This window comes from Plecotus auritus, assembly GCF_963455305.1.
Source record: "Plecotus auritus genome assembly, chromosome: 5".
In the NCBI taxonomy this organism is placed as follows: domain Eukaryota; kingdom Metazoa; phylum Chordata; class Mammalia; order Chiroptera; family Vespertilionidae; genus Plecotus; species Plecotus auritus.
Genome location: NC_137776.1, coordinates 16,624,738 through 16,648,243, shown reverse-complemented (window position 1 = coordinate 16,648,243; position 23,506 = coordinate 16,624,738). Strand labels below are relative to the sequence as shown.

The 23,506-nt window shown below is 41.1% G+C and overlaps 1 protein-coding gene across 17 annotated transcripts in view; it reads right to left on the bottom strand.

Annotated features, from left to right (window-relative positions):
* UNC80 (unc-80 homolog, NALCN channel complex subunit) overlaps window positions 1–23,506 on the bottom strand; it is a 184,465-nt gene that overhangs the window by 130,682 nt on the left and 30,277 nt on the right. For 9 of the 17 annotated variants that reach the window (XM_080670869.1, XM_080670885.1, XM_080670873.1 and 6 more), the window contains exons 8-17: window positions 21,637–21,898; window positions 18,045–18,179; window positions 16,756–16,972; window positions 15,921–16,097; window positions 14,442–14,710; window positions 13,029–13,394; window positions 8,118–8,264; window positions 5,242–5,389; window positions 3,015–3,163; window positions 701–867 (exon numbers count right to left, since the gene is read on the bottom strand). In XM_080670869.1, coding sequence (XP_080526995.1) covers window positions 701–867; window positions 3,015–3,163; window positions 5,242–5,389; window positions 8,118–8,264; window positions 13,029–13,394; window positions 14,442–14,710; window positions 15,921–16,097; window positions 16,756–16,972; window positions 18,045–18,179; window positions 21,637–21,898 — 2,037 coding nt within the window. The remainder of the gene's footprint in view (window positions 1–700; window positions 868–3,014; window positions 3,164–5,241; window positions 5,390–8,117; window positions 8,265–13,028; window positions 13,395–14,441; window positions 14,711–15,920; window positions 16,098–16,755; window positions 16,973–18,044; window positions 18,180–21,636; window positions 21,899–23,506) is intronic. The other 8 variants (XM_080670881.1, XM_080670875.1, XM_080670876.1 and 5 more) reach the window with 3 other exon arrangements.

Sequence of the window (23,506 nt, the reverse complement as noted above, 5' to 3'; positions counted from 1 at the left end):
GCAGGACACCACTTCTCAGTATTTCGTATACTTCACAACACTCTACTCTAGACAACTATATGGCTTGCAAACCCCATGTCAACAGAATCTATGTTGGTATGGAATTTATATCTTACCATTTGACTCATGACCTAGTTACCTATTGCCTAAGAATTCCACCATTATTGCTAACAGAATCATTAACTGCAGGCAGGATTTTAAGTTTAGGAGTTTCCTTTAATCTTTATAAGTGGCATTTTCATAAAATAGGCATACAATAAATTTGTTTATTAGAAATAAAAACAGCAGAGCTCTGTTTAGAAATTTGTTTTTTGATGTATTAAAAATATCATTTAATTGAAGAGGATGATATGGTAGCAGTAATTGCTTTTCCTTCCTGACCAAAAATTTATATTATCTATAAATAGAAGAAACGAAACACAGATTAAGTATATAAGTAAGAGCTATGAAGTGCAGTTCACGTGCATGGAAGTTTGGGATCAACTGAGCTCTGCTTCATACAGAGATAGGACTTATTTGATGGTAAACTCATTCCTTTTCTAAGCTGCAGCTGGACCACCATCAGTGATTCCATTTATGCAAAAGTAACTCTCTGCACTGGAGTTACACACTATGTCGGGAACAACATGGACATGCAACAGAAGATTATATTCTACAGACACAGGCAAACACTAATATTCAGAGAGCTCAAGCTTCCAACCTTTTACTGCCTACAGGCTTAGATTCTGGTTCATTCTCCTCCACCTTTTTCCCTGGTGCCAACTTCTCCGCACTGTCAAGTAAAGCGCTGAGGGCCACTCTCCTGAAGACATTCCCATGAGCCTCTTTGATAAATTGGACCAGCTGACGGATGTCACAATACAGCCCCTATTTGGAAGCAAGAAGGAAAGTGTGAGGAAAGGTAGTTGTGTGAGTGTATAGTTTTCATAGGAAGGTGTGGGGGGGGCAATAATTCTTTGGGCTTAGATGAGCACTGGGATCATAAAGGGGAGACAAATTCCTATGATGAAATCAATGGTAAACCTCCTCTCCCTTGTTCCTATGGCTACATTACCAGGAACTTTGCATGTCATTCTAGTGTGAAAAAGAATGGTTATCATGCTTTATATTCAGAAAGTTGGCTGTGTCATTAGAAAGACATTGATTTATACTTTTAACCACTGGATTCCCAAGCTTTAATTTTGCTCTCTTAATTGTGACCTCTGAAGAGATGCCTGCAAAAACAAAATGCAATCAGAATTTTGTTGATACTAGAGATTTCAGTACCTGTTTAGTTTCTCCAAATTTTCTACATCATTGTGATAAAATTGTTAAGTCCTCTATACACTTCTGACAGTCTAACATTTGAGGATGATGAATTTTGCTGAACAGATTTAACAAATAACATGCATGGTGCACCTCATTTGAAAGTGAACTTGACTATGAACTTAAGATGATGCAGAGCTATTAAAACCAATATATTGGTAATTCAATATTTAAAAATATATGCAGCATTTTGGGGGGAGAGATTAAGCTTTGTACTCAGCATTTCCCCCTCTCTTCCTTCTTTAAGAAGGCTGTCATTATATTTTTTTTTGTCTTAGGAAATGTTCCTGGCAAAGCAGAACATAAAAGCCTAAAAAAACACTTACCTTGATAGCTTTGAGTTTTAAAACCTAAGACCACTGGGACAATTATGCCCACGATCTTAAAAAAAAAAAAAGCAAAAGGAATAGCTACTAAGGAAAACATGGAGAGTGTCCTTTCAGTGCTGTGGGCAGCAAGGCCCTGTGCCCTCATTCTACCCTTTGGCAGCTACTCCATGAGATGGGCAAGGCCCAAGAAGCAAGGGTTCCAAACTCTCTTTTGCATGCAGCAAAAGCACTATGTGAAATAGTTGGTGTGAACCAATGACTGAAACCCATGGGCCCTCGGTCCTACCTAAGACTTGCACTGCTCTGCAAAGTGGAGAAAGTCAAGAATGACTGAGATTCAACTTCCAGCCATTCTAGGGGAAGAATGGTTCAAAATCAAATGGAAGATGATTGAAAGAAAATTAAGAAATGCAGTATTTCTTCCATACATGATGTCACAATACATGTTATATAATAAGATGTATAAGAGCTCACATGTATTATAATCAACTTGTCAAATGACTTCTTTCTTTGACCAAATTGAATGTGTAGGTCATGTCCATATTACTCTCAAGCTCCAAGGATCTTGCTGGGGTGGCTTTGACAACCAGGAAAATTAAATTCCCTTTGGTTTGAGGTTTTATTCTGTTTATTTACAGATAAGTGAATAGTTTCAATTGTTTAGAATATCTTAAATAAATTCCTCAGATAGTGTCCACATATGTAAATGGGCTGATTTCTGGATAGGAGTCATAATATGTAACAAACTGGCATAACAGAGAAACACTCTTTTACTCCCCAGACAGACCTGAATTCATCTCTTCCCTTCATGTTTGTTGGCCTGAATGTACATTTCAGTACACAATCTCCTTTGTAGTAATTAAGCATTAACCTATTATAGCCCGGCTTGCTCTACTTGTGGCTTCAATGGTTTAATTAACATAGTCATTTATGAAGAGTAGCTAAAAGAATACAGCCCCCCATTAAAAAAAACAACTATTTCAGCAGCATAGTTGCATTAATTTTTAAAGTAAGTATAATTTTAAAAGATGCTTGGTATAACATTTTTTAATATTTCATGAGCTAACATGCTGCGCTCCAGCACCTTCTTTCTGAAGGGCTCAAAGTACTTTGCAATTATTACTCCAACCACCACAGAAGCCCCGAGACAGAGGAGGGAGAGAAATCTGTTTACAGATAGGATGATGAATAACAGGGAAATGTGTTGCTGAGGCTCCACCGTGAGTTACTGGTAACATTGGAAAAGCAGGTATTTTAGACTTCAACTTCTCTTTTTCATGATTTCAAGAAATGAAGAAATGCAGTATTTCTCCTATACATGAGAACTTTTCTCTGATAGAGACAAAGGTTTCCTGTGGGAAGGAAAGGTGAGCCTCTCACCAGATTCTCAGAGCTGTGCAGTTCATGTGTGGTTGAAGCGCAGCGCGTGATGAGGGCCTTAAACATGGCACTGACGATAATGCCTTCCACATTTTGGGCTGTGGATTTGTTGTCCACTGTGGTGAAGTTATTTCCAAAACCAGCCTTGTCTGGAATGCAAAGGAGCCAATTAAAGGCAGTTTCCATCAAGCCACACAGTTTAAAGAAGTACTGGGCACCCAGGAATTAATGAAGGATACACAGAATACCGAAACAGAGGATTAGTAACCTTTCCATGGACTTGGAGATAAACAATTCATAGTCTCTGTCAGAGTCTTTATTATGACATATTCCATCGCTTTATGGAGTGCTTTAATTGATAAATCTTAGCAAAGTAAAGAGAATCAACTGTTGATTCTAAGAAAGACTTAGATCTAGAGTAGTTTTTAAATTGGTGACCATTCAAAAAAATAATCTACTTTAAAAAAAAAGATCTACTAAAGGGTCCCTCATTGGAGGAGAAATTGATCAGATCAGTCTTGTAGGTGGTGAAGAATACTGGCTCTCAGTGGAAATTGCTAGGTTTGTAAGAAGTAGAGTGAGGTGAGGCCAACCAGGTGAGTGGGGCAGGGGGAGGGAAGAGGCCAGGAGGGGCCTGGGGAGGCATTCACACAGGCACACAATAGGAACAAGAAGGGGACTGAGTCCTGCCAAGAGCTGCAAAGGAATTCCAGCAGCTTCTTGCTCCCAGAGACTCTTTGGACAGACAGCGAAGGAAAATCTACAACCTCCCTCACAGGTACCCCTTTCTAATTCATTCAGATGTGAAACGCCCGTGAACGGAGGCCATCGCCCTCTGTGGCATTTTACGCCAGTTTTTCATGAATCCATGGACCTTTTGTAGGGTAACATCAGGTATTCGGGGGCTGCCAGAAAATTCCTCATGGCTTTCGAGCCACCTGTGGACTGTGGACTGTAGACTGTAGGGGCAGGGTGTGTGTCGCCCCAAGACTGACTAGATGGGGACCTGTGTGTCTGGCTGGCCCATTCACTGTGAGACACTTCCATTTCTCAAGAATCCCAGGAGGAATTCATCACCTTAAAGTAATACAATTTATTATCAACCTCTCACATTCTGTCTCTAGATTTTACATTAGGAACAAATGGTTTAGCCTATGCTTATAGTTTCTATCTCCAATAGCTTAAAAAAGATTGTTTAAAAAGTTTGTAATCAAGATTTCTCTTATAGTCTCAACCACAACTCTCACTTTCTCTTTTTTTTTCTTTCTTCTTCTTTTCTTTTTTTGTAATGTGCTTGGCTTAAAACAGCTTTAATAACATACATTATTCCACATTTTCTACAGAGAAACAGTATTTTCTAAATCCATCAAATATATCTTCATTATAAATTGATTGACTACTACTACACATGTATTGTATAAATATAGCCCCCCTACACTAAGAAGTTATTTCTTCCCAGTCTCTAATGAAAATGTGCATTTTCCTCAACCTGGGAAACACATCACTTTAATTTCATTACTGCATTTGCCTTCAAGTGGCATTGAAGGTGTTTGGTTTATTATGGATGCAATTGGTGTTCACTAGTCTCCGCCCATAACACAGGTCTCTATGGTATACTGGAGTTTTCTTAAAGCCATGAAGCTAAGATATAAATAAAATATTGTGGGCCTGTCTATACATCCATTTTGCCTGTTGTTGTTTTTTAAATCAGTATATTGTATGAGTATATATGTGTATCAAATTTGTGTTACTACTATATTTATATATATTTTTTCTTGCCTATTTTGTGAAAAAATTCTCCAAGCAATGTGGTGAACGCATAACAGATATTCGTTTACTTGACTATCTATGAATATATTTCCTAGTTCCTGGATCTCTGCCTCAGTTGTCACACAATAGAAGGTCATATGAGGGAGAAGAATGGTAGTGCAAGGGTTGAGGGGCTAACGGTGAGGGTGCCACAGCTTCACCCAATTCCCATTTGCTGAGGTGAGCTGTCCTCAGAAAGGCTCCAAAATATGTCATCAAAGATGATGTACACACTTTTCTTGTTTATACACTATTACACACACACACACGCACACACATACATACACACACACACCCTCACACATACATCTCCTCCTCTATACTCTATCCATATAGATTTAGTGTGCTTCTGAAATGCTACCTGCTTTACCTCACAGCAACTTCTCCTAGAACTAGAACTTGGTTCAGCTTTACTTACTGTCAGTGACCGGTTCCATACAAAATCCTAGCAAAGCATGCAAGAAGTCCACTACATTATTGAGGGAGTCCTTGTTCACATAGTCCCTCATGGTTTGTCGGAATTGCATCTTATCTAGCTTGTACAGCTTAGTGAGGCAATTCTGGGCCTGCAATGAAGGGAGAAAAGTGAAAAAGTCACAGGTACCAGCTTAAGCTAAGGATACCATTAGCCCGAGATGGCAGCCTTCAGAAGGCAAAGGCTCCTTTCCATCCCAGCTGCCTGGTGCTGGCCAGCTTGCCAGCCCCTCGTGTCCGAGTAAGAAGGGGGCAGAGACAGGTTGAGCAGTCCAAGGGCATTTGCTCTGAGAAGGGCTGCACCAGGTAAACCCAAAGCTAAGATCTAATGCTGGTGCCAGAAGGGGTTCAGTATTTCCACCAAGATCAAGAATTTAAGGTCTCATTGAAGAAAGCTCTAAGTGTGAAATTTAGGTAGGTGACAGGATTGGGAATCTAGGGTTAGAAGATTTGCTGGCTATGTGCAATGGGAAGAAGCATGCCATTCCCATACTCAGCTACTTTGAACTTAAGTAGATAAACGAAGGCGGGGTGGGAGGGTTGTAGGAGGTGCGTATCCAGTGTCCTCTTATGTGGTCAGGAGGGAAATATCCTTGAAACATGAAAGAGGCTTAAAATAAAGGCAAGTCTGGTTTGTTTACTCATGTGTCTGCCTTTAAATGTGAACGTTTGGTATTAAAATAAAAGTTGGCTTCATGGAGATGAAAAAATAAGTGACCGCTGGGTAGGCCCAGCTCCTCAAAATTATATATCTTATGATCCAGCAAATAGTTTTGCCAATTACAAAAGGAATGGGGATAATCCCCACCATCAGAACAATAAACTCACAGTCATTAGCTGCAGAAAGCCACAGACAGAATGCACTGGTACTGCCCTCCTCTACTGAAATATCACAGGAGAAAATTTCAGTTATATCACCATTTGGCTTGGCTCGGTGGTTGAGTGTTGACCAAGGAATCAAGAGGTTTGATTCCTGGTCAGGGCACATGCCGGGGTTATAAGCTCAACCCCCAGTAGGGGAGGCAGCCGATCAATGATTCTCTTTCATCATTGATGTTTCTATCTTCCTCTCTCTGAAATCAATAAAAAATATTATTAAAAAATAACATGAAAGTCTAAAGGACTTGATTTGGTAGAGGTAAGAAATATTCTTAACATTTTAAAAGTTAAGTATCCTCTGAAAATGCAATGCATTCAAAATCTGGAAACGCCTACCTTCCTGAATTAGAAATTCCCAAGGAAATTTTCTCAAATTTTTATCTCTTGAAGAATGATCAATGAGTTCACTGAGCATGGATAAGCACATATAATCCCCAGAATGACTATTAAACTGGGCTGCAGGATAAGGGAGGAGTCACCATGTAAGTCAGCAAAGCTGAGAAGGCAGGTAGAAAACCGTCTGGACATCCTGGCAGGAAACACTCAGTACTCTTGGAGAGGAAAGCCTTGGAGAGGAGAAGAAGTTAACAACAGCCTCTCAAGTGGCTTCCGATTCAACTAGCTCTACTTTCTCCAAGTCTAAAAAGACAGGTTCTGGTATCAGAGGCAGTTTATACCTCCAACTAAAGTATCACACGTCAGAATTTAGTGTTTCATTTTATGGAACTGGTCTTCTGGATGATGAGTGATGAGGTTTCCGCCTTGAGGGCATTCATTCATACTGTGATAGCATTAAAAATCATACACCCATGTGCAAAGATAGGGGTGACGTCAGCTTTTTATTGCCTTCTTATTACTTTGATTTAGTTTTGGCCTCAAACTCTAGATCTTGGTCAAAGTTTTCAAGTTTCATAATTTAGAGGTTAATTACTGTGAAATATAACCTCCATATACATATAATAAACTAACATAAACAACATAATAGAATATAAACGAAATGATATTTACATGGATAGATAGGTAGATGATGAATTACAAAAGAAACACAGCATGCTAATACTGTGTGAACATTTCACAGCAAAACCTAATACCAAGTTCAAAAGGGCTGGCATTAGATTTTGACATGATCCTAAAACTCTGCAAGATATGCCAAGTGGTTTCCTAGACTCAAATGCATATCAAACTCTTATTTTAGGCAAATATTTTCTTATGATTTCAATTCAAATATACATTTGAGGCAACAGTCCCAGCTTAGACTTGCTATGGTGATGGGTTGTCACTCAAGTGTGAAGGAGAAAATAATCAGCCGAAGCAAATGAAAATGAGCTGGTATGAGACCATGTTCCATTACAGAATCACGCTGTGCAAGCCCAAGTGCAGAGTTTCAAGTTTCACACAGTTCAAAGGGACATCATCTCCAACAGAAGTCAAGGCTCATTCTCAAACAAAGTAGCCAGAACATGACTGGCTACTTTTACAGTCCTCTTTTGTCCCAATAAGGGCCATTTTCCATATCCATGTAAGAACAACAAATTTAGTCCTAAACTTTGACTCCTTTTCTTAAATAAAAATAGTACCCAGGCAGGTGTGATTAAAACGCCATTTGTCACAGACCATTGGAAGCTTGCTAAATGTATTCATCATTGCAAAGTTCTTCCAAACTAGAGTGCACACATTCCAATTATATACTCTTTCACCAACAAGGAGTTGGGCTGCCCTAGGCAGGAGGCAGAACTGTTTTCCCAATTAAACTTTCCTGGGCCTGGGTTTTAGATGTTTTGAGATATCTTGTGGGAAACCTCCTTCCCCAAGACAGCATTAATTACCCCTATGAAATACAATGTTTTTCAGGGAACACTGACCCTCATTGTCAAAGGACTCATTCCCATGTTGGAGGGAGGCATGAGGGAGAAGAAATGGAATCTACTTTAATTCTCTTACATTCTCTCGGAATACCTGGTGTCTCAGACGATCTCCAGAGAGCCCCCGGTGTCCTTCTCCACAACCATAGGCGCATCCCAAAGACTTCACTATTTTGATGAGCATGGTTAGAGCAAGCCTATGGTTGCTTACAGGTATAATTTCATCCTGGTACCCACGGACAAGAAAGAAACAGAAGTATGTTTACTTAGTCATTAAGGTCCTTTTGCTACCAAGATTTTATTTTATGATTAAGCCAAGTTAATTTGTTTTATAGTGAGCACCTGCAAATTTGCAAAATAACATTGTCAAGGGCTCAGCAAGCAAGCTAATTTTTCTAAAACCTAGATCATGATTGATTTAAAAGAAAAATATCTATGCATTTTTGCATACCCTAATTCAGTGGTCGGCAAACCACGGCTTGCGAGCCACATGCGGCTTGCGAGCCATGGTTTGCCGCTCTGTTGACTAATGAGTTTGCTGACCACTGCCCTAAGGATATGAATGGAGACTTCTTTTTAAAAAAATATATATATTTTACTGATTTTTTTACAGAGAGGAAAGGAGAGGGATAGTCAGAAACATCGATGAGAGAGAAACATCAATCAGCTGCCTCCCGCACACCCCCCACTGAGGATGTGCCTGCAACCAAGGTACATGCCCTTGACCGGAATCGAACCTGGGACCCTTCAGTCCACAGTCCGACCCTCTATCCACTGAGCCAAACCGGTTAGGGCGAGACTTCTTTTTTAAAAATATGTTTTTATTGATTTCAGATTGAGGAAGGGAGAGGGAGTGATAGAAATATCAACGATAAGAGAGGATCATTGATCAGCTGCCTCCTGCACGCCCCCTACTGGGGATCAAGCCTAAAACCCAGGCATATGCCCTGACAGGGAATTGAACTATGATCTCCTGGATCATGGGTCTAGCTCAATCACTGAGCCACACCTGCCAGCTGGAGACTTATTTATTCAAAGATATGCTTTTGTATCCTTGACAGACTATTAGGAAAACTGCTAGAGAGAGGCAGTGTGGACTATCAGTGATAAAGGCAAATAGATTTTCCCAGAAGCTACCCTCATCAGCAGGCAAGAATTATTGCCTGATCGTACCACCAAGCAAGAATTATTGCTAAATTTCTGACACTGACCAAAGGCTGGAACATAGAAATCACATGACAATTTCTGAGATTTTAAAAAAAATTTTCTAATTTTATACTTTCACTACATTGTTACCCATGCATAAGGAAAGTGATAATATAAAGAAATTTGTAAATGCTTGATTTGTCCTTTGAAGCTAAAGAGGAAGCCTTCCTGCATGAATTATGAGAGCTATCATCCTTTCTTTTACCCCATTTAATCCTTCTTGTCAATGGAAAACATAGCTTTCAGAAAAATGAATTTCCTTGAAATATTTCCAAAGAAGCATAAGGATGCCATTGCTAAGGAATGACACAGACTCCAGTGTGGGAGTGAGTGCGATTACCTTCGGGAGGCTTCAATCTTCCTGACTTCTGGCTACAGTCTGCTGTCAGCGTATACGCCATGGACCTGAGATTCCATCTCCTGTTTCTTAACTGCATATCTTGCTAGATAAATTTACTCATCTCTGTGTGCTTTAGTTTTCTGTCCTGTGAACTGAAGATCCTAATAGCTTCCATTCCTACTTCATTGGTTGACTGTGCAGAATAAATTAATAGACAAGTGATGGGCTCTTCCATAGTCATATAATCAGGTGTATACATAAACTTTGGGGCCATACACATACTCAGATGTGTAAGGTATGAAAGGGATCGAAGGTTACCTAGCATCATGTGCCATAAAGTAGTAGACTTTCTCCTCCCCTCATGTTATGTAGTCGGTCCTACTTTTCTAATCTATAGGCTGATGTAGTGTATGGGGCTGGACCCCAGAGATGCCAGAGATGCCCCTTTTAGGACTGAAGCATTCATTCGCTGAGCTGAACTCCTCTCTAGGCACTGCCCCTAGCTAAAGAGAGAAGATTCACCCAAGGTTATGCTCTCTTCCTGGAAGCAATCTGCTTTCAGTGGATAGTCAAGGAAATAAAGAGGGTGGGGAATATAAAGGTGGGATCCCTTACTTCACCTGGGGTCTACTTTGAGGAGCCATCCCAGCTCCAGAGCTTCATGTGTAATAACTTCTCTCTCTGCCCCATCCTGCTTCTTTTACATCTCACAGATATTGATTCGGAGAAGACACCCCAGGAAACCTCCTGCAGACACACCTCCATGTCTGAGTCTGTTTACTGAGAACTCTGCAGCTTAGATGGTTGCAAATGGAAGATTCAAACTTACCAGTAGACATCTATCTGTTCATTTGTTCATTCATTCACTCATTCTTATATTTATATATACCAATTCAGACATGTTTCAGTTTGGATTCAAATCTTAGCTCCATAACCTTGGGCCATCTATGTAACTACTTTGTACCCTACAACCTGGAAATCATAACAATACCTCTCTCATAGAGTTGTGAGAATTAAATGAGTCAAAACATGTAAGGCACAGAATAATTGCAAAACAAATGTTAATTGCTATTTCTAGGGTACTGCTATCCTTTGGAGCAACTTGGTGCAAATTAGAAGACTCTCCTCTGGGTGGATGAATCAGGGAAAAGTGAGCCCTCTTACTGGATGAAGGCTTTGGGTGAACAGCTCAGTGAGCAAAGCTTGGACTGGATTTCAGTCCTTACTGACCAACCCCTTTAGCCAAGAGCCTTTATGTAGTACACACACTGCACAACTGGTGCCTCAGAAAAGGTCACCTTGGGTAAAGACTGATTTGAAGATTGGTTAAGGCACATTTTGGAATTATTATATGTTCCTTTAAAATAAAACCCTAGTTCCAAAAGCTCTTTGTAAATATTTATTTAAGTTTGTATTTGTTTTGACTTTTATATTTCCTTGGGATTTAGGTTTCTCTCACAGGTGACATTCAGAAAGATGGATCCAGCTACAGGCAAAGATCAGGACAGATATTAAATAACATTTCAAGCTCTCAATATGAGTCAGTGACAAACAGAGAGATAGAAATTAGATCTTCCTTTCTGAATATAATAAATTCCCCTTGTTGCTGGTATTTACCAGGTTGAAAAATTAGATAAACCCTCTGATGTCATTGAAAGTAACAGATGGATTTGGGAAAGAACAAACCTGTATGACACACAAGACCTACAATCATATTTTATTTTATAAATTCTTTGTACTTAAAAAGAATACTATTTTGCAGAACTAAGTACAAAACATGTATATCTTGGTGTCTTTTTTTTTTGAGACCACTTAATCTGACTTTAAAAATTTCCATACTAATCAAAATAGCACTTATATTATCAAATATCTAGTATAATATCTAGATTTTTAAATAGGACAGAGACCTGCAGGTCTTCAATAAGAAATTAGCCCCAGCTGGTTTGGCTCAGTGCATAGAACATAGGCCTGAAGGTTTGATTCCAGTCAAGGGCATGGACCTGGGTTTCAGGCTCCTTTCCAGTCCAGGCCCTGGTCAGGGTTTGTGCAGGAGGCAACCAATTGATGAGTTTCTCTCACATTGATATTTATCTCTGTCTTTCCCTCTCTCTTCCACTCTTTCTAAAAATCAGTGGGAAATATCCTCAGGTGAGGATTTAAAAAAATAAAAAATAAGAAATTAAATGAAAATATTAATTGGGTAAAAATTAAAACTAAAAACAAATACATAATACTATTAATGAACCTCAGAGATCCTTAGGATATATAGCAAAACCCTCATCAATTTAGTTGAAATATCTACATTTTACTGATAAAAGCTTATGAAAATTTTGTCTTTTTTTTTTAACATTTTTTTCTTTCTTTTTCCCCCTTGAATATTGTAATGGACACACCACCATCTATTATCTCTTTTAGTGACCAGCCTAAATTGATAGGTTAAAAAATGGAACTTAATAAGCATCTCACTGTTTGCTGTGTTTATAAATTTGGTCCTTACAGATTGTATTTGGTTGCTAATTCTTACATAACTGCTGACTGAATGATCTCTTAGGTTTCAGGGTCCAAGATAAAATCTCTTGTGAACTGTACCATCCTTTAGATAATTTTTACCTAAAGTAAACTCTGAGGATTCTTGGATATTCATCAGTGATGTATGAGGAGCTAAGAAGCTGAAAACCTTAAGTACCAGAACATACTATTAAAATTGGAAAATTATATATATATCAGGAGAAGAAAATCCTGAAGAAAAAGTTCAGGAACCCAAGAATATTGGGAAATAAATATTTGGATCACAGTCCAAGAATATTGGGAAGATAGGAGTAAATAATAGATGAAGAAATACAGATGACAAATTCACATTAAACATACACCCAGTGGGACTGGAAAGAGATGGAGAAAAAAATATTTTTAATGCACATGCATTAAATATAGGACATGTGAGCACACAGCAAGAGGGTGGTCATCTACAAACCAAGAGAAAAGGCCTCAGAATGAAACACCTTGTTTGCACCTTGATCTTGGACTTCCCAGTCTCCAGAACTGTGAAAAATAAATTCCTGTTGCTTAAGCCACCTAATCTATGATATTATGGTAGTCTGAGGAGACTAGAATAATGCTTAATTAGGTCAGACCCTGAGAGTCTTGAGAAAGAGGCTATCCTTGGTGGCAGACTGAGAATTATGGCCAGATAGTGTATCTGAGATGTTCTTTTGCCAAAATAACATGACCAGGAAATTAGGTCTAACACTGCTTGGATGGCAATGGTTTTTGAATTTAGAATACAGCTTTATCTCTTTCCACTGATGCCTGCTGAAGACCTAATGAAGAGATTTCTAGATTTAACAGTCTCTTGCTCTAGGTACCAGTTGTTGTTCTGAGTCAACAAATTGCTGAGAAACACACACTAGAAAGTTCCTTAGGACACAGAAGGTAGTTCAGTCATACCTTATCTTGGTTCTTATCCTTCTTCTCATAAGGGCCACCTCCACCTCCTCCACCTCCTCCTCCATCACCTCCTCCACCTCCTCCATCTCCACTTCCTCCTTCTTCTCCTCCACCATCTCCAGCTCCACTAACTGAAGGGCCCCCAAATCCACAGGAACTTCCAGATACTCCTTTGAACTGGAAAGTTCCCTCACTTGGTCTTTTTTCCACAGTCTCATTTTCCTTGTTTTCACTCTTCTTTCTGTTCTTTTCTATACAGGGCACCACACCAAGTTGAAGCAAGCATTCAACAATGTTTAGTGCCACATCACAGATTCGAGAACTGATGTCATGGTTAAGGACAAGATAAACAGCCTTAAGAACCACCTGGGGAAAGACAAAAATAAACAGAGGCTGATTAAATTACTTGGATTATCTCTTCCTATATAGATTCAGCTATTCTATTTAATCAGCTTCTTTTAGGATGTTCTATGCATTTGAGTATAAATAATTCAGATATTTCTAAGTTGGTTTGGGGTCTTGTTTATGTGCTTAACATAGAGTACAAAACACTCAATGAATTAAAAATGCATATGTGTATTATATCACTTAAGTATTCCCAAACTAGACAGTTAATGGGGATAGTGAAGTATAATGAATTAATGGGAGAGCATTTGTCCAAAAGGAAACTTGTTCAATTGCTTTTTAAATCAAAGTATTTTAATTCTCTGCCTTTCACTCTCCACCAATAATGGATAAAGAAAAAATGACTTCCTTATGCACATAATAGAGGAACATTTGCACATTCACAACTGTATCATTATTTACATTTCAATTTTAAATACAAAATGTTTTCATTTTTAAATTTTATTTTATTTTAATGTCTTAAATTGTTTGCTGATCCAGTTCCCTAATGTGAAATAAAAAATTTTGTGAAATATAATTGTAAAATATAACAACCCTTCCATTGTGCTAATAATTATAATCAAGACAGGCATCCTTGAGAATGCAAGTTTAAATATTTTATTGGACTTCTGTTCATTTTCCCCTGCTACACAGGAAGTTTATAGTCATGTTGCTTTTATAAGAAAAAAATATAAACTGAGAATTTCTTACTCTCCTTCTGGAAAAAAGGGACTTAGCAGACACACTACATTTATGCATATTTATATATGTGTATTCAGGATTCACTAATGTTTTTGGGTTAGAAATATTCTGAGATGAGGTCAAATATAAAGTAATTCTTGAAAAAAAAGGGGAAGGTGCATCTGGGAGGGTTATCACATTTGTGAAATTTTTTATATGGATTTCTTTTTTCACTTGAAAGTTCAACATTTCTAAGGATTCATATGCCCACTTTACACAACATAGTAAAAACTGAACCAAAGAATCAGTATCCTTCAAGCTTCAGTAAGAAAAATCCTTGCTCCTTACAGAAAGATCAAGCATGCCATTTTTGTGAACGAAGTTATTGGTCCCATCAATATGTTCTGTGTCCTCCAAGTAGCTGTAGTTTATGCAGGAGTCCGTGAGGCTTCGCGGCAGGTTCGCACAGGCCAGGGGTTCATGCGGCATCTCTGGGATAGGGACCTGGTTGCAGAGCTTCCTCATGTGCTCGTTGAAAAAGTCTGCGTAGCCTACGTTGAATGATGCCAGCGTGGTATTGAAGGTTGCAACTGTGATCGTGGAGATCTGGGATCTCACTAATAAAAGGAAAGCAATGTCTTAGTTTTCTCCATATTAATCTGGGACATCACATTAGACACTTACACTATTATTTGAAATGTGTCCACAATCACAGCTGTAGCTTTTACAGATGTTTCAATGATAGTCAAAGAGCTATTCTCAATTCCCACAGAATGCTGCAGGTGTTAAGGCTATGTTATGAATGTCTGACAAATAATGAAGGTTATAGAAAAATGTGAATTCCAGCTAGCTTTCTTAAAACCCAGGATAGAACTTAACTTTTGTCTAGAAGGTGGATTTTACCCACTATTAAATAACAGACCCTATTACTATAGTTAAACTAGTTTACTTGGAGTATTTCCCTACTTTGTAGCTGTTTAAATATTTGGTTTTATCTAGTATATTTGAGCAACAACAAACAAGGATTATTTTTTCTCCTTTTCTTTAGAGAAATGGGACATAAAACTCTGATGGTCACTAATAGATGTCATCAGCCCTAGCTGGTTTGGGTCAGTGGATAGAGCGTCAGCCTGTAGAGTGAAGGATCCCGGGTTCGATTCTAGTCAAGGGCACATGACCAGGTTGCAGGTTCGATCCCCAGTCGGGGGCGTGCAAGAGGGAGCCAATCAATGATTCTCTCTCATCATTGATATTTCTCTCTCTACCTCCCCCTTCCTCTCTGAAGTCAATAAAAATATATTAAAAAAATAGATGTAATCAAATACTTGAAGTACAATCTAGGGAAAAGAGGGATTAATTTATGCTCATAGGCTGAGAGCATAGAACCCGTCTCGAATGTCACCCAGAGACACGTTTGCTCATGTAAAGCACATAATGCATTTATCTGAAGTGGAAGCTGTCTGAAAAAGGGACTGGTGACTTCAGAAGGCAGTGACTTCCCTCCTGCTGCAGGTGCCAAACCCTTCAGAGGGACATCATAGAGGGGAATGAAGTCTGGTATCTAACTGTCCTCTAAGTCTCATCTAGCCCTGTGGGTCCATGATCACTGAAAACAAAGATGAATGGCTTGCCCTTGCTTTTCCTCTGAGACATATGGGGTTCCTGGTGTGCTGTCAATAGCCCTTGCCACTAAGGAAATTTTGAGAATGGCTCACAAGTAAATTACCAAGCAATATTATACATGAATGCACATTTTCAGAAAGCACAAGGAGCCGGATTACAATGAAATGGAAACATGGAGTAAAAACAGGAAACAGGAAAAGGAACCTGAACTCCCGCCTGCGGGCGCAGCCTCCGACCCACCTTCCTTGAAGGTGTTTTCTCCGTGGCTGTTGGAGTGGTCCGGCAGGTCACTCACCAGGGTGTGATGAGAGTGTGAGTGCTTGGCGCTCAAGCTCTCCATCTCTGTGGCTGCATCAGAGCTGCCCCGCCGGGTAAATTTCCCTGAGATGGACAAGAATATCACAAGAGGGTTTTCAAAACTGCAAGACACTCTGTTGAGATTTTGTCTTTTGAAAGGACAGCAGTGAGAGTGAGGGGGTATTAGGAAGCACGTAAGGCACAGTCAAATAGCAGGACTTGAACTTGCCTTGGGAACAGTCAGAGTCAAGATCGTTGACGAAGCTGCCTGTGATAAGGTCAACCCCGATCTAAGCCAAATGTCAGACACCATCTGTGGGCCCCAGCTAGCTGTCAGCTCTTAACTTGAAGCTGGCCTTCTTAATATGCCGGCCAGAAAGAAAAATGTTTCTTTTCTTTACTCTTTCCTTCTTAGCAGTCAAATTAAATAACAGTCTGTCTTTGGATTCACAAAGAAAACTAAAGCACAGTACCCTCCAAGGCCATGTTTCCATGTCTAGAATATTTAAGAAATGGGGCCATTACCTGTCTAATTATAGAAGATTCCTGAATAATTAATTCAATTCTCTACATTTCTTTGGCTGTGAAGACACAGCATTCTTTTGTACAGGGTACTCACGTTTGGGCCCAAATTTCTTGACTAATCTGTTCAAGGAAGATCCAGATTTGCCCGAGACCTAGATCCAGATTCCTAAATGGGTTACTCAAGCTCTGCCCTACGTTGGGAGGTCCTTGCGGTCACCTAGAATGGTGGTCTGCCAGCCGCCTTTCTCAACGCCTCGCCTGTCTTCTCCAAGCGCAGAGAAGCTTCCGAAGGAGAAGGTGCTGCGGGTGGGGGACACATCCAGGTGGTCCTCGTGAAGCAGGAAGGGCACTCCCATTCTCCGCGGCCTCCTCTTCCCCGTGTGGTGCAACGGGATGGAGCCTTTCCTCTCCCGGTCTTCTTTGCGACTCTTGAACTACGAGGGTGAGAGGTGAAGGGTTAGGCACAGGGCAAAGGAGAGCTTACAGTTTGCTCCCCAAAAGGTTCCCTGACCTGCAATAAAATGTAGTAAATGTTGCAGGAAGAGGAGACCCAGAGAGTCACTGAATATCATGGGATAGAGATGGGAGAAATTTTCACATGTGTTTAAAGAGGGAAAGGAATGAGCAAAAGGTAGCCTGTTCCCTGGGGGTTTTGATGGGTTGGTTAGAGGAGTTTTTCTCAAAGGGTGGTCCCTGGACTAGCCACATCAGTGTGCACACAGAGGTCACGCTGCAAGCCAGTGTTGACCCTTTGTAGGCCATCAACGTCTATAGACGCAAGTGGTGGACCTTCCCCACACGCCAGGCACATCTAGAGCTGCAAACCTTGCTTATCAACTCTGGCCGCCCAGTTTTAAAATTAGACTTGTTAGTGACATCTCTGGGTTTGTAAAGAAAATTATGGTAACTTAAATTCGTAAATATTCCAGCGCATATGGAAGAAATTCCAATATCGATAGATAAGGCTGCCACTCAGACGCGCGAGAGATAAACACTGCCACACTTGAGATTTGTTTGTGTTATCATGAATTTCACGCCTAAAATGGTAAACATGGTGTGTATTCTTCATTATTTTTTTTACAGATTTTGTCTTTGGAGCATCAACAAAATTTAGTGTTTTTGAGGCTTTTCGTGATGACTTTTTTATTTCGCGCTCGCTTTTGATATTTCTGTAGAATTGTAATATATTATATTGTGCAAATAAAATTCAATCCCCATAAATGGCATTAGATAAAGAATTGAACCAAGCACCTCACAAGAAGAAGATGACATCCTTTATTCAACTCCAGTGTCAGATGATTTTTTAAATTAAATTCAAAATATCGTGGCATGTGGGGGTGGTTTCCGTTTTGGACGCATGGCAGTTAACTGGTTAAACTGGGAGATGACTTTCGTTTGTGGGGTCCTTTCCCACCCCACCCTTACAGCAGCATGATCAAAGCACCTTGTGTCCTAATGATTTTTTTTTATTACCAAAATATCAAAAGGGTAAGTGGCTCTACTCACCTTCTTAAAAATGTTCATGCCAAGGTCAGAAGAAAGATCTGGGACTGCAGACCTACGAAGATTGGTCAAGGACACCTTGGAAAAGGCCTCAGGACTGAGAGATTTCTCCTCTTCATTACACTTCATGGTGAGATCCTTAATAGATAACAAAGGTAGACTTAATGACTAATGACTTAGGGCTTTATATCTGAAGTAGAGGACCGGTGCAAGAAAATCGTGCACTGTGGGGGGAGGGAGGGTCCCTCTCGCAGTCCAGGACCCCTCACTCCTTACCACCCACCTGCAGCAGAGGCAGGAGAGGCTCACACCACGCTGCTGCTCTCACCAGTCATAAGCCTGGCTTCTGGCTGAGCGGCCCTCCCCATGTGGGAGCGCACTGACCACCAGGGGCAGCTCCTGTGTTGAGCATCTGCCCCCTGGTGGTCAGTGTGCATCATAGTGACCGGTCGTCCCGCCGCTTGGTCGATTTGCACATTAGGGTTTTATTATATAGGATACTTTCTTACTGAGATATACACTGAGTGGCCAGATTATTACGATCTCTGAACGCATAATAATCTGGCCACTCAGTGTATATCCTATATAATAAAAGGCTAATATGCAAATTGTCCCCTCGACCAGGAGTTCAACCAGCAGGCAGGCCGGCCAACCACCCATGTCCCCTCCACCTGGCCAGGCTGGCCGGACCACACCTATGCACGAATTCATGCACCAGGCCTCTAATACACACACACACACACACACACACACACACACACACACACACACTGAGTGGCCAGATAATTATGCATTCAGAGATCACAATAATCTGGACACTCAGTGTATGTTTAGTAGAAATATGTCTACTGTGTTGATATTTATGACATATTTAACTTGTATCCAGACTTTCAGAATCCAAATCCTGCTACTGAGGAGATATCCTATCTAATAAAGAGAGAATATGCTAATTGACCATCACTCCATCACAAAGATGGCTGCACCCACAGCTGAGGCCAAGTTCCCATGAGGAGTTTTAACGAGCAATAAGCAGGGACCTGAGGCTAAGCCCTCCTCTGCCTCCATGGGGCTTGACAGGGGACCTCAGGCTGTGTCCTCCACCCAGCAGGGCTTGACAGAGGATCTCAGGCTGCGCCTCCCATCCGGCAGGGCTTGACAGGGGACCTCAGGCCCGCCTCCCACCCATCAGGGCTTGACAGGGGACATCAAGGTGCGCTTCCCGTCTGGTGCTGGGCTAGGGGACCTCAGGCTGCACCCCCCGCCCCAGTGCCAGAGCCGGGGACCTCAGGCCATGCCCCCCACCAGGTGGGGCTTGACAGGGGACTTCGGGCTGCGCCCTCCACTCTGGAACCAGGCCGGGGGACCTCAGACCGCACCCCCCACCCAGCGGGGCTTGACAGGGGACCTCAGGCTGCGCCCCCGGCCCCAGCACTGGGCCAGGGGACTTGAGGTTGTGCCCCCTGCTTGGCTGGGCTTGACAGGGGACCTCAGGTCATGCCCCCCACCCAGTGGGGCTTGACGAAGGACCTCAAGGTGCACCCTCAGTGCTGGGTTGGGAGAACTCAGGCTGCGCCCCCGCCTAGCAGGGCTTGACGGGGGACCTGAGGCTGCATCTCCCTGCCAGTGGTGCTTGATGGAGGACCTGAGGCTGCGGCCCTCTCCCAGTGCTGGGCCAGGGGACCTGAGGCTGTGCCCTCCCGCCTGGCGGGGCTTGACGGGGGACCTCAGGCCATGCCCCCCACCCAGTGGGGCTTGACAGGGGATCTCAGGCCGTGTCCCCCACCTGGCAGGGCTTGACAGAGGACCTCAAGGCATGCCCCCTGCCCTGATCTGGGCTGGGGAACCTCAGGCCACGGCTCCCGTCCTGGCGCCAGGCCAGGGGACCTGAGGTTACACCCCTGCCTGGCAGGGCTTGACAAGGGTGGGACTGGCCGGGTCTGGATCTAGCCCAATGGGGGTGGGAGGCCAGGTCTGGGTCTCATGTGATTTTGAGACGCATGTGGGTGGGCGGGGACTTGACTCTGGGTCCCGGGGTGAGCCCCAGACTCTGACAGGAGGAAGGTTTTCATAAACATTTTACTAATTTTCTTTCATCTCTGACACTTCTATTATAGAGAAAGGGCAAATAGCAATATTAAATTATTTCCTCTAATTAATCCCCTTTTAATTTGCATGAATTTCGTGCACTGGGTCACTAGTATTTCATATTAATTGTAACCTCTATTTGGAGTTTTCAATAGTGAGACTATCAATCTCCAGATTCAGGAAAGCTAAGAAAATAGGGATGGGATAGGTATCTTTTTCTCTTCTTATTAAAAAAAAAAGTGGCTTTCTATTCAGCGATTCACCAAAAGAGATATTTACTTTGTGCATAATCAGCTACTACTAAAACAGAATTTATTTCCTTTTCTCCCTGATATATTGCTCATGCTTATTTTCAGAATATGCAGATGTTTTTTCAGACAGCCAATTCACATTTAAGTAAACCCAAATAACTGGAACACACCGCTAGTCACATTTTTCTTTACATATTCAATACATGATGTGGATGAGAAAGAGGGGGAGAATAAGTGTTCAAGCTGATATAAGGACATTAATTTATCAAAAAGTGATTTTCAGGGGATGTCATCCCATCAATACATTCAGTCAGTTTATTACTCCAATCATCTATCTATCTATCTATCTATCTATCTATATATATGTGTGTGTGTGTGTATATACATATATATATACATATATATATGTATATACACACACACACATACACACACACACACACACACACACACACACACACATATATATATATATATATATAAAAGCCTAGGCGACCGTCTGACTGTTTGACCTTCCGACCAGTAGCTATGATGCGCAATGACCACCAGGGGGAAGACGCTCAATGCAGGAGCTGCCGAACTACGGTGACTTGGCAGCTGCGGTTCTCGGGTGATGCACCCGGAACCAGAGAGGAGGGAGCCTGATTCTGGGGTGCATCACCTGAGAACCACCCTCTCGCAATCCAGGACCCCTTGGGGGATGTTGGAGAGCTGATTTCTGCCCGATCCCCACAGGCCAGGCTGAGGGACCCCACCCAAGCATGAATCCGTGCACCGGGCCTCCAGTCTATAATAAAGAGCAAGACTATATATCAAAAAACAATATTCCTAATGATGACGCGGAGGCACTAGATACTTTTGAAATGTGGAAAAGAGGTTAAATCATAAGTAAAACTCTAGCATCATGCATTTTATGATATTGGTAATCAACATATTATATGTGTGAACTCTCTATTAAGTAGTGCTTTGATTATCTAAGACCCAATTTTCCATTATTTTGGATCAACAGAGGCTTACTCTAGATTAGTGTGGGAAAAAGGCATTCAGATAGCACTTCTTTGAATGGGAAATTAAATGCTAAAGAGCAGCCAAGGGGTCCAATAGTAAAAGATGGAAGAGAAAGGTTAGCAGCATCACAGTAACCCACCAGCCAAATATTCAGCGCTGGAATAAGTAGGAGCTGGATACACAAAAGAAAAAGAGAATTTGTTATAACCACAGTTATTGATTCAAATGACAATGAACCAAGTCTCTCTTACTTGGGTTTTGTGGGTGTTCACCAGTGAGGGGGCTGCTGCCACCATTGAGCTGCTCCTGGGTCTGGGCAGGAGGGGAATATCTGGCTCTGGGAGCTTTTCTGGCTTCTCTTCCAACATGTGTCTCAGCCTTTGTAGATAATACATCAGAGACCACTGAGTGCCTTCCTCAGACCAGTGGGGCTGGAGTAGGCAGCGAAGAACAGCAACATCAAAGTAGGTGGCATAGCGGGACCTTTGACATGGAGGTATCACAAGAGAGACCCTGTTCATGGCAGAAAGATTATTACATTGGTTAGTCATACATTCCAAGGGGTGGCACATGGCTTTTAGCTCTGCTTTCCTCATTTGTTCATTTATTCATTCACTTATCTTTACTGGTTACTCTAATATCCTCCAGACTGGTCTCATTCCACTTTTGCTAGACACTGCCGGGAAGTAGAGACATGGAGAGAGGTAGAAATTATCCAGGCAAAGTTGAGGATTGGGCAGGAGGGTGGATGGCACTTCAGTCAGAGAGAACAATGCCTACAAAGGTATGGAGTTTTTAAAATACCATGAATTAGGGGAAATCACAGGTAACTGATATAGCTAGTGAGTAATTTGGGTGGTAGACAATGAGGAGAATCTATAGACACAGATGAGACTCAGATCATGATGTCTCTCTTATTAAACTGAGCTATCAGGTTTGAATTTTAGCTCAACAGAAATGGGAATGTGTACTTAATTGGGCTATTCTAATTTCAATTGTGATAATGTGATATAAAAACACATGGAAATTGCAAAGTACAAAAAAACACAAAAGTTATACTATAAGGAAAATAAAATCATTTTGAAAACTCAATTTATATAAGATAGCAAAACTAATTTTTAAAATCTTGAGATTTCAAGGTTCTGGAGTTCTATTATTCAGTTTAAACACATGACATATCCATTACTTAGTCATTACTTTAATTGGACTACAAAATAGTTTTTAGCAGTTACTCGGCATAATACATCATCTTAGGGAATATGAAGGTAAGTAAATTTAACTTCCTTGCCTTGAAGAACACATGGTCCTGAGAAAATTACAGACAATAAATAACAAATTATAAGTTTAGAACTTCTGGGAATAAATATGTAATATATGCAATCTTAAATCTAAACTTAACTGCCAAGTATAATTTCTTCCTAAATTAGATAATACAAAAGTGCTATCAACTAGCAAATGGTGCTACCCACACATGAAGAGCTTAAGCAAAAACACAGCCACTTAGATTCAGAGAAATTTTCCTAAACTTCCCAAACCCATATTTTTTAAATTGAAGGTTATAATTTACTAGAGGCCCGATGCACGAAAATTCGTGCAAGAGTAGGCTTTCCTTCCCCTGGCTGCCCACAGGCACCCTGGACCCGGGCTGGCTCCTCCTCCTCCTTCCCCGGCTTCGTCAGGAAGGATGTCCGGAATGACATCAGTCTAATTAACATATTACCCTTTTATTATTACAGATTATTGGTTCAAGAGATTAATTCAAAAGGATGTGACTGCTATCAAAAGGTTAACTAGAATAAAAACCATCAGAAACAACAAATTAAGTAAAGATTTATCTGGTTGGTGAAACTTTTGTTTCACTTCACATCTTTGTCATGAGTCCTAAGTCCTTCGGACAAATTTCATTTTTATCCGAGAAATGGAAAAAAGAGGCTGGCAACTCCAGAATTCCATCAGCCAAGTGTCATGTGATTGTTAAAGCTATATAATCCAAAGCAGTAAACAAGTCAAGGGGCCCACTTATCCATGCCAGAATATTCCCTTCAGCCTAGCTGGTGTGGTTCAGTGGTTGAGTGTCGACCTATGAACCAGGAGGTCATGGTTCAATTCCTGGTCAGGGCA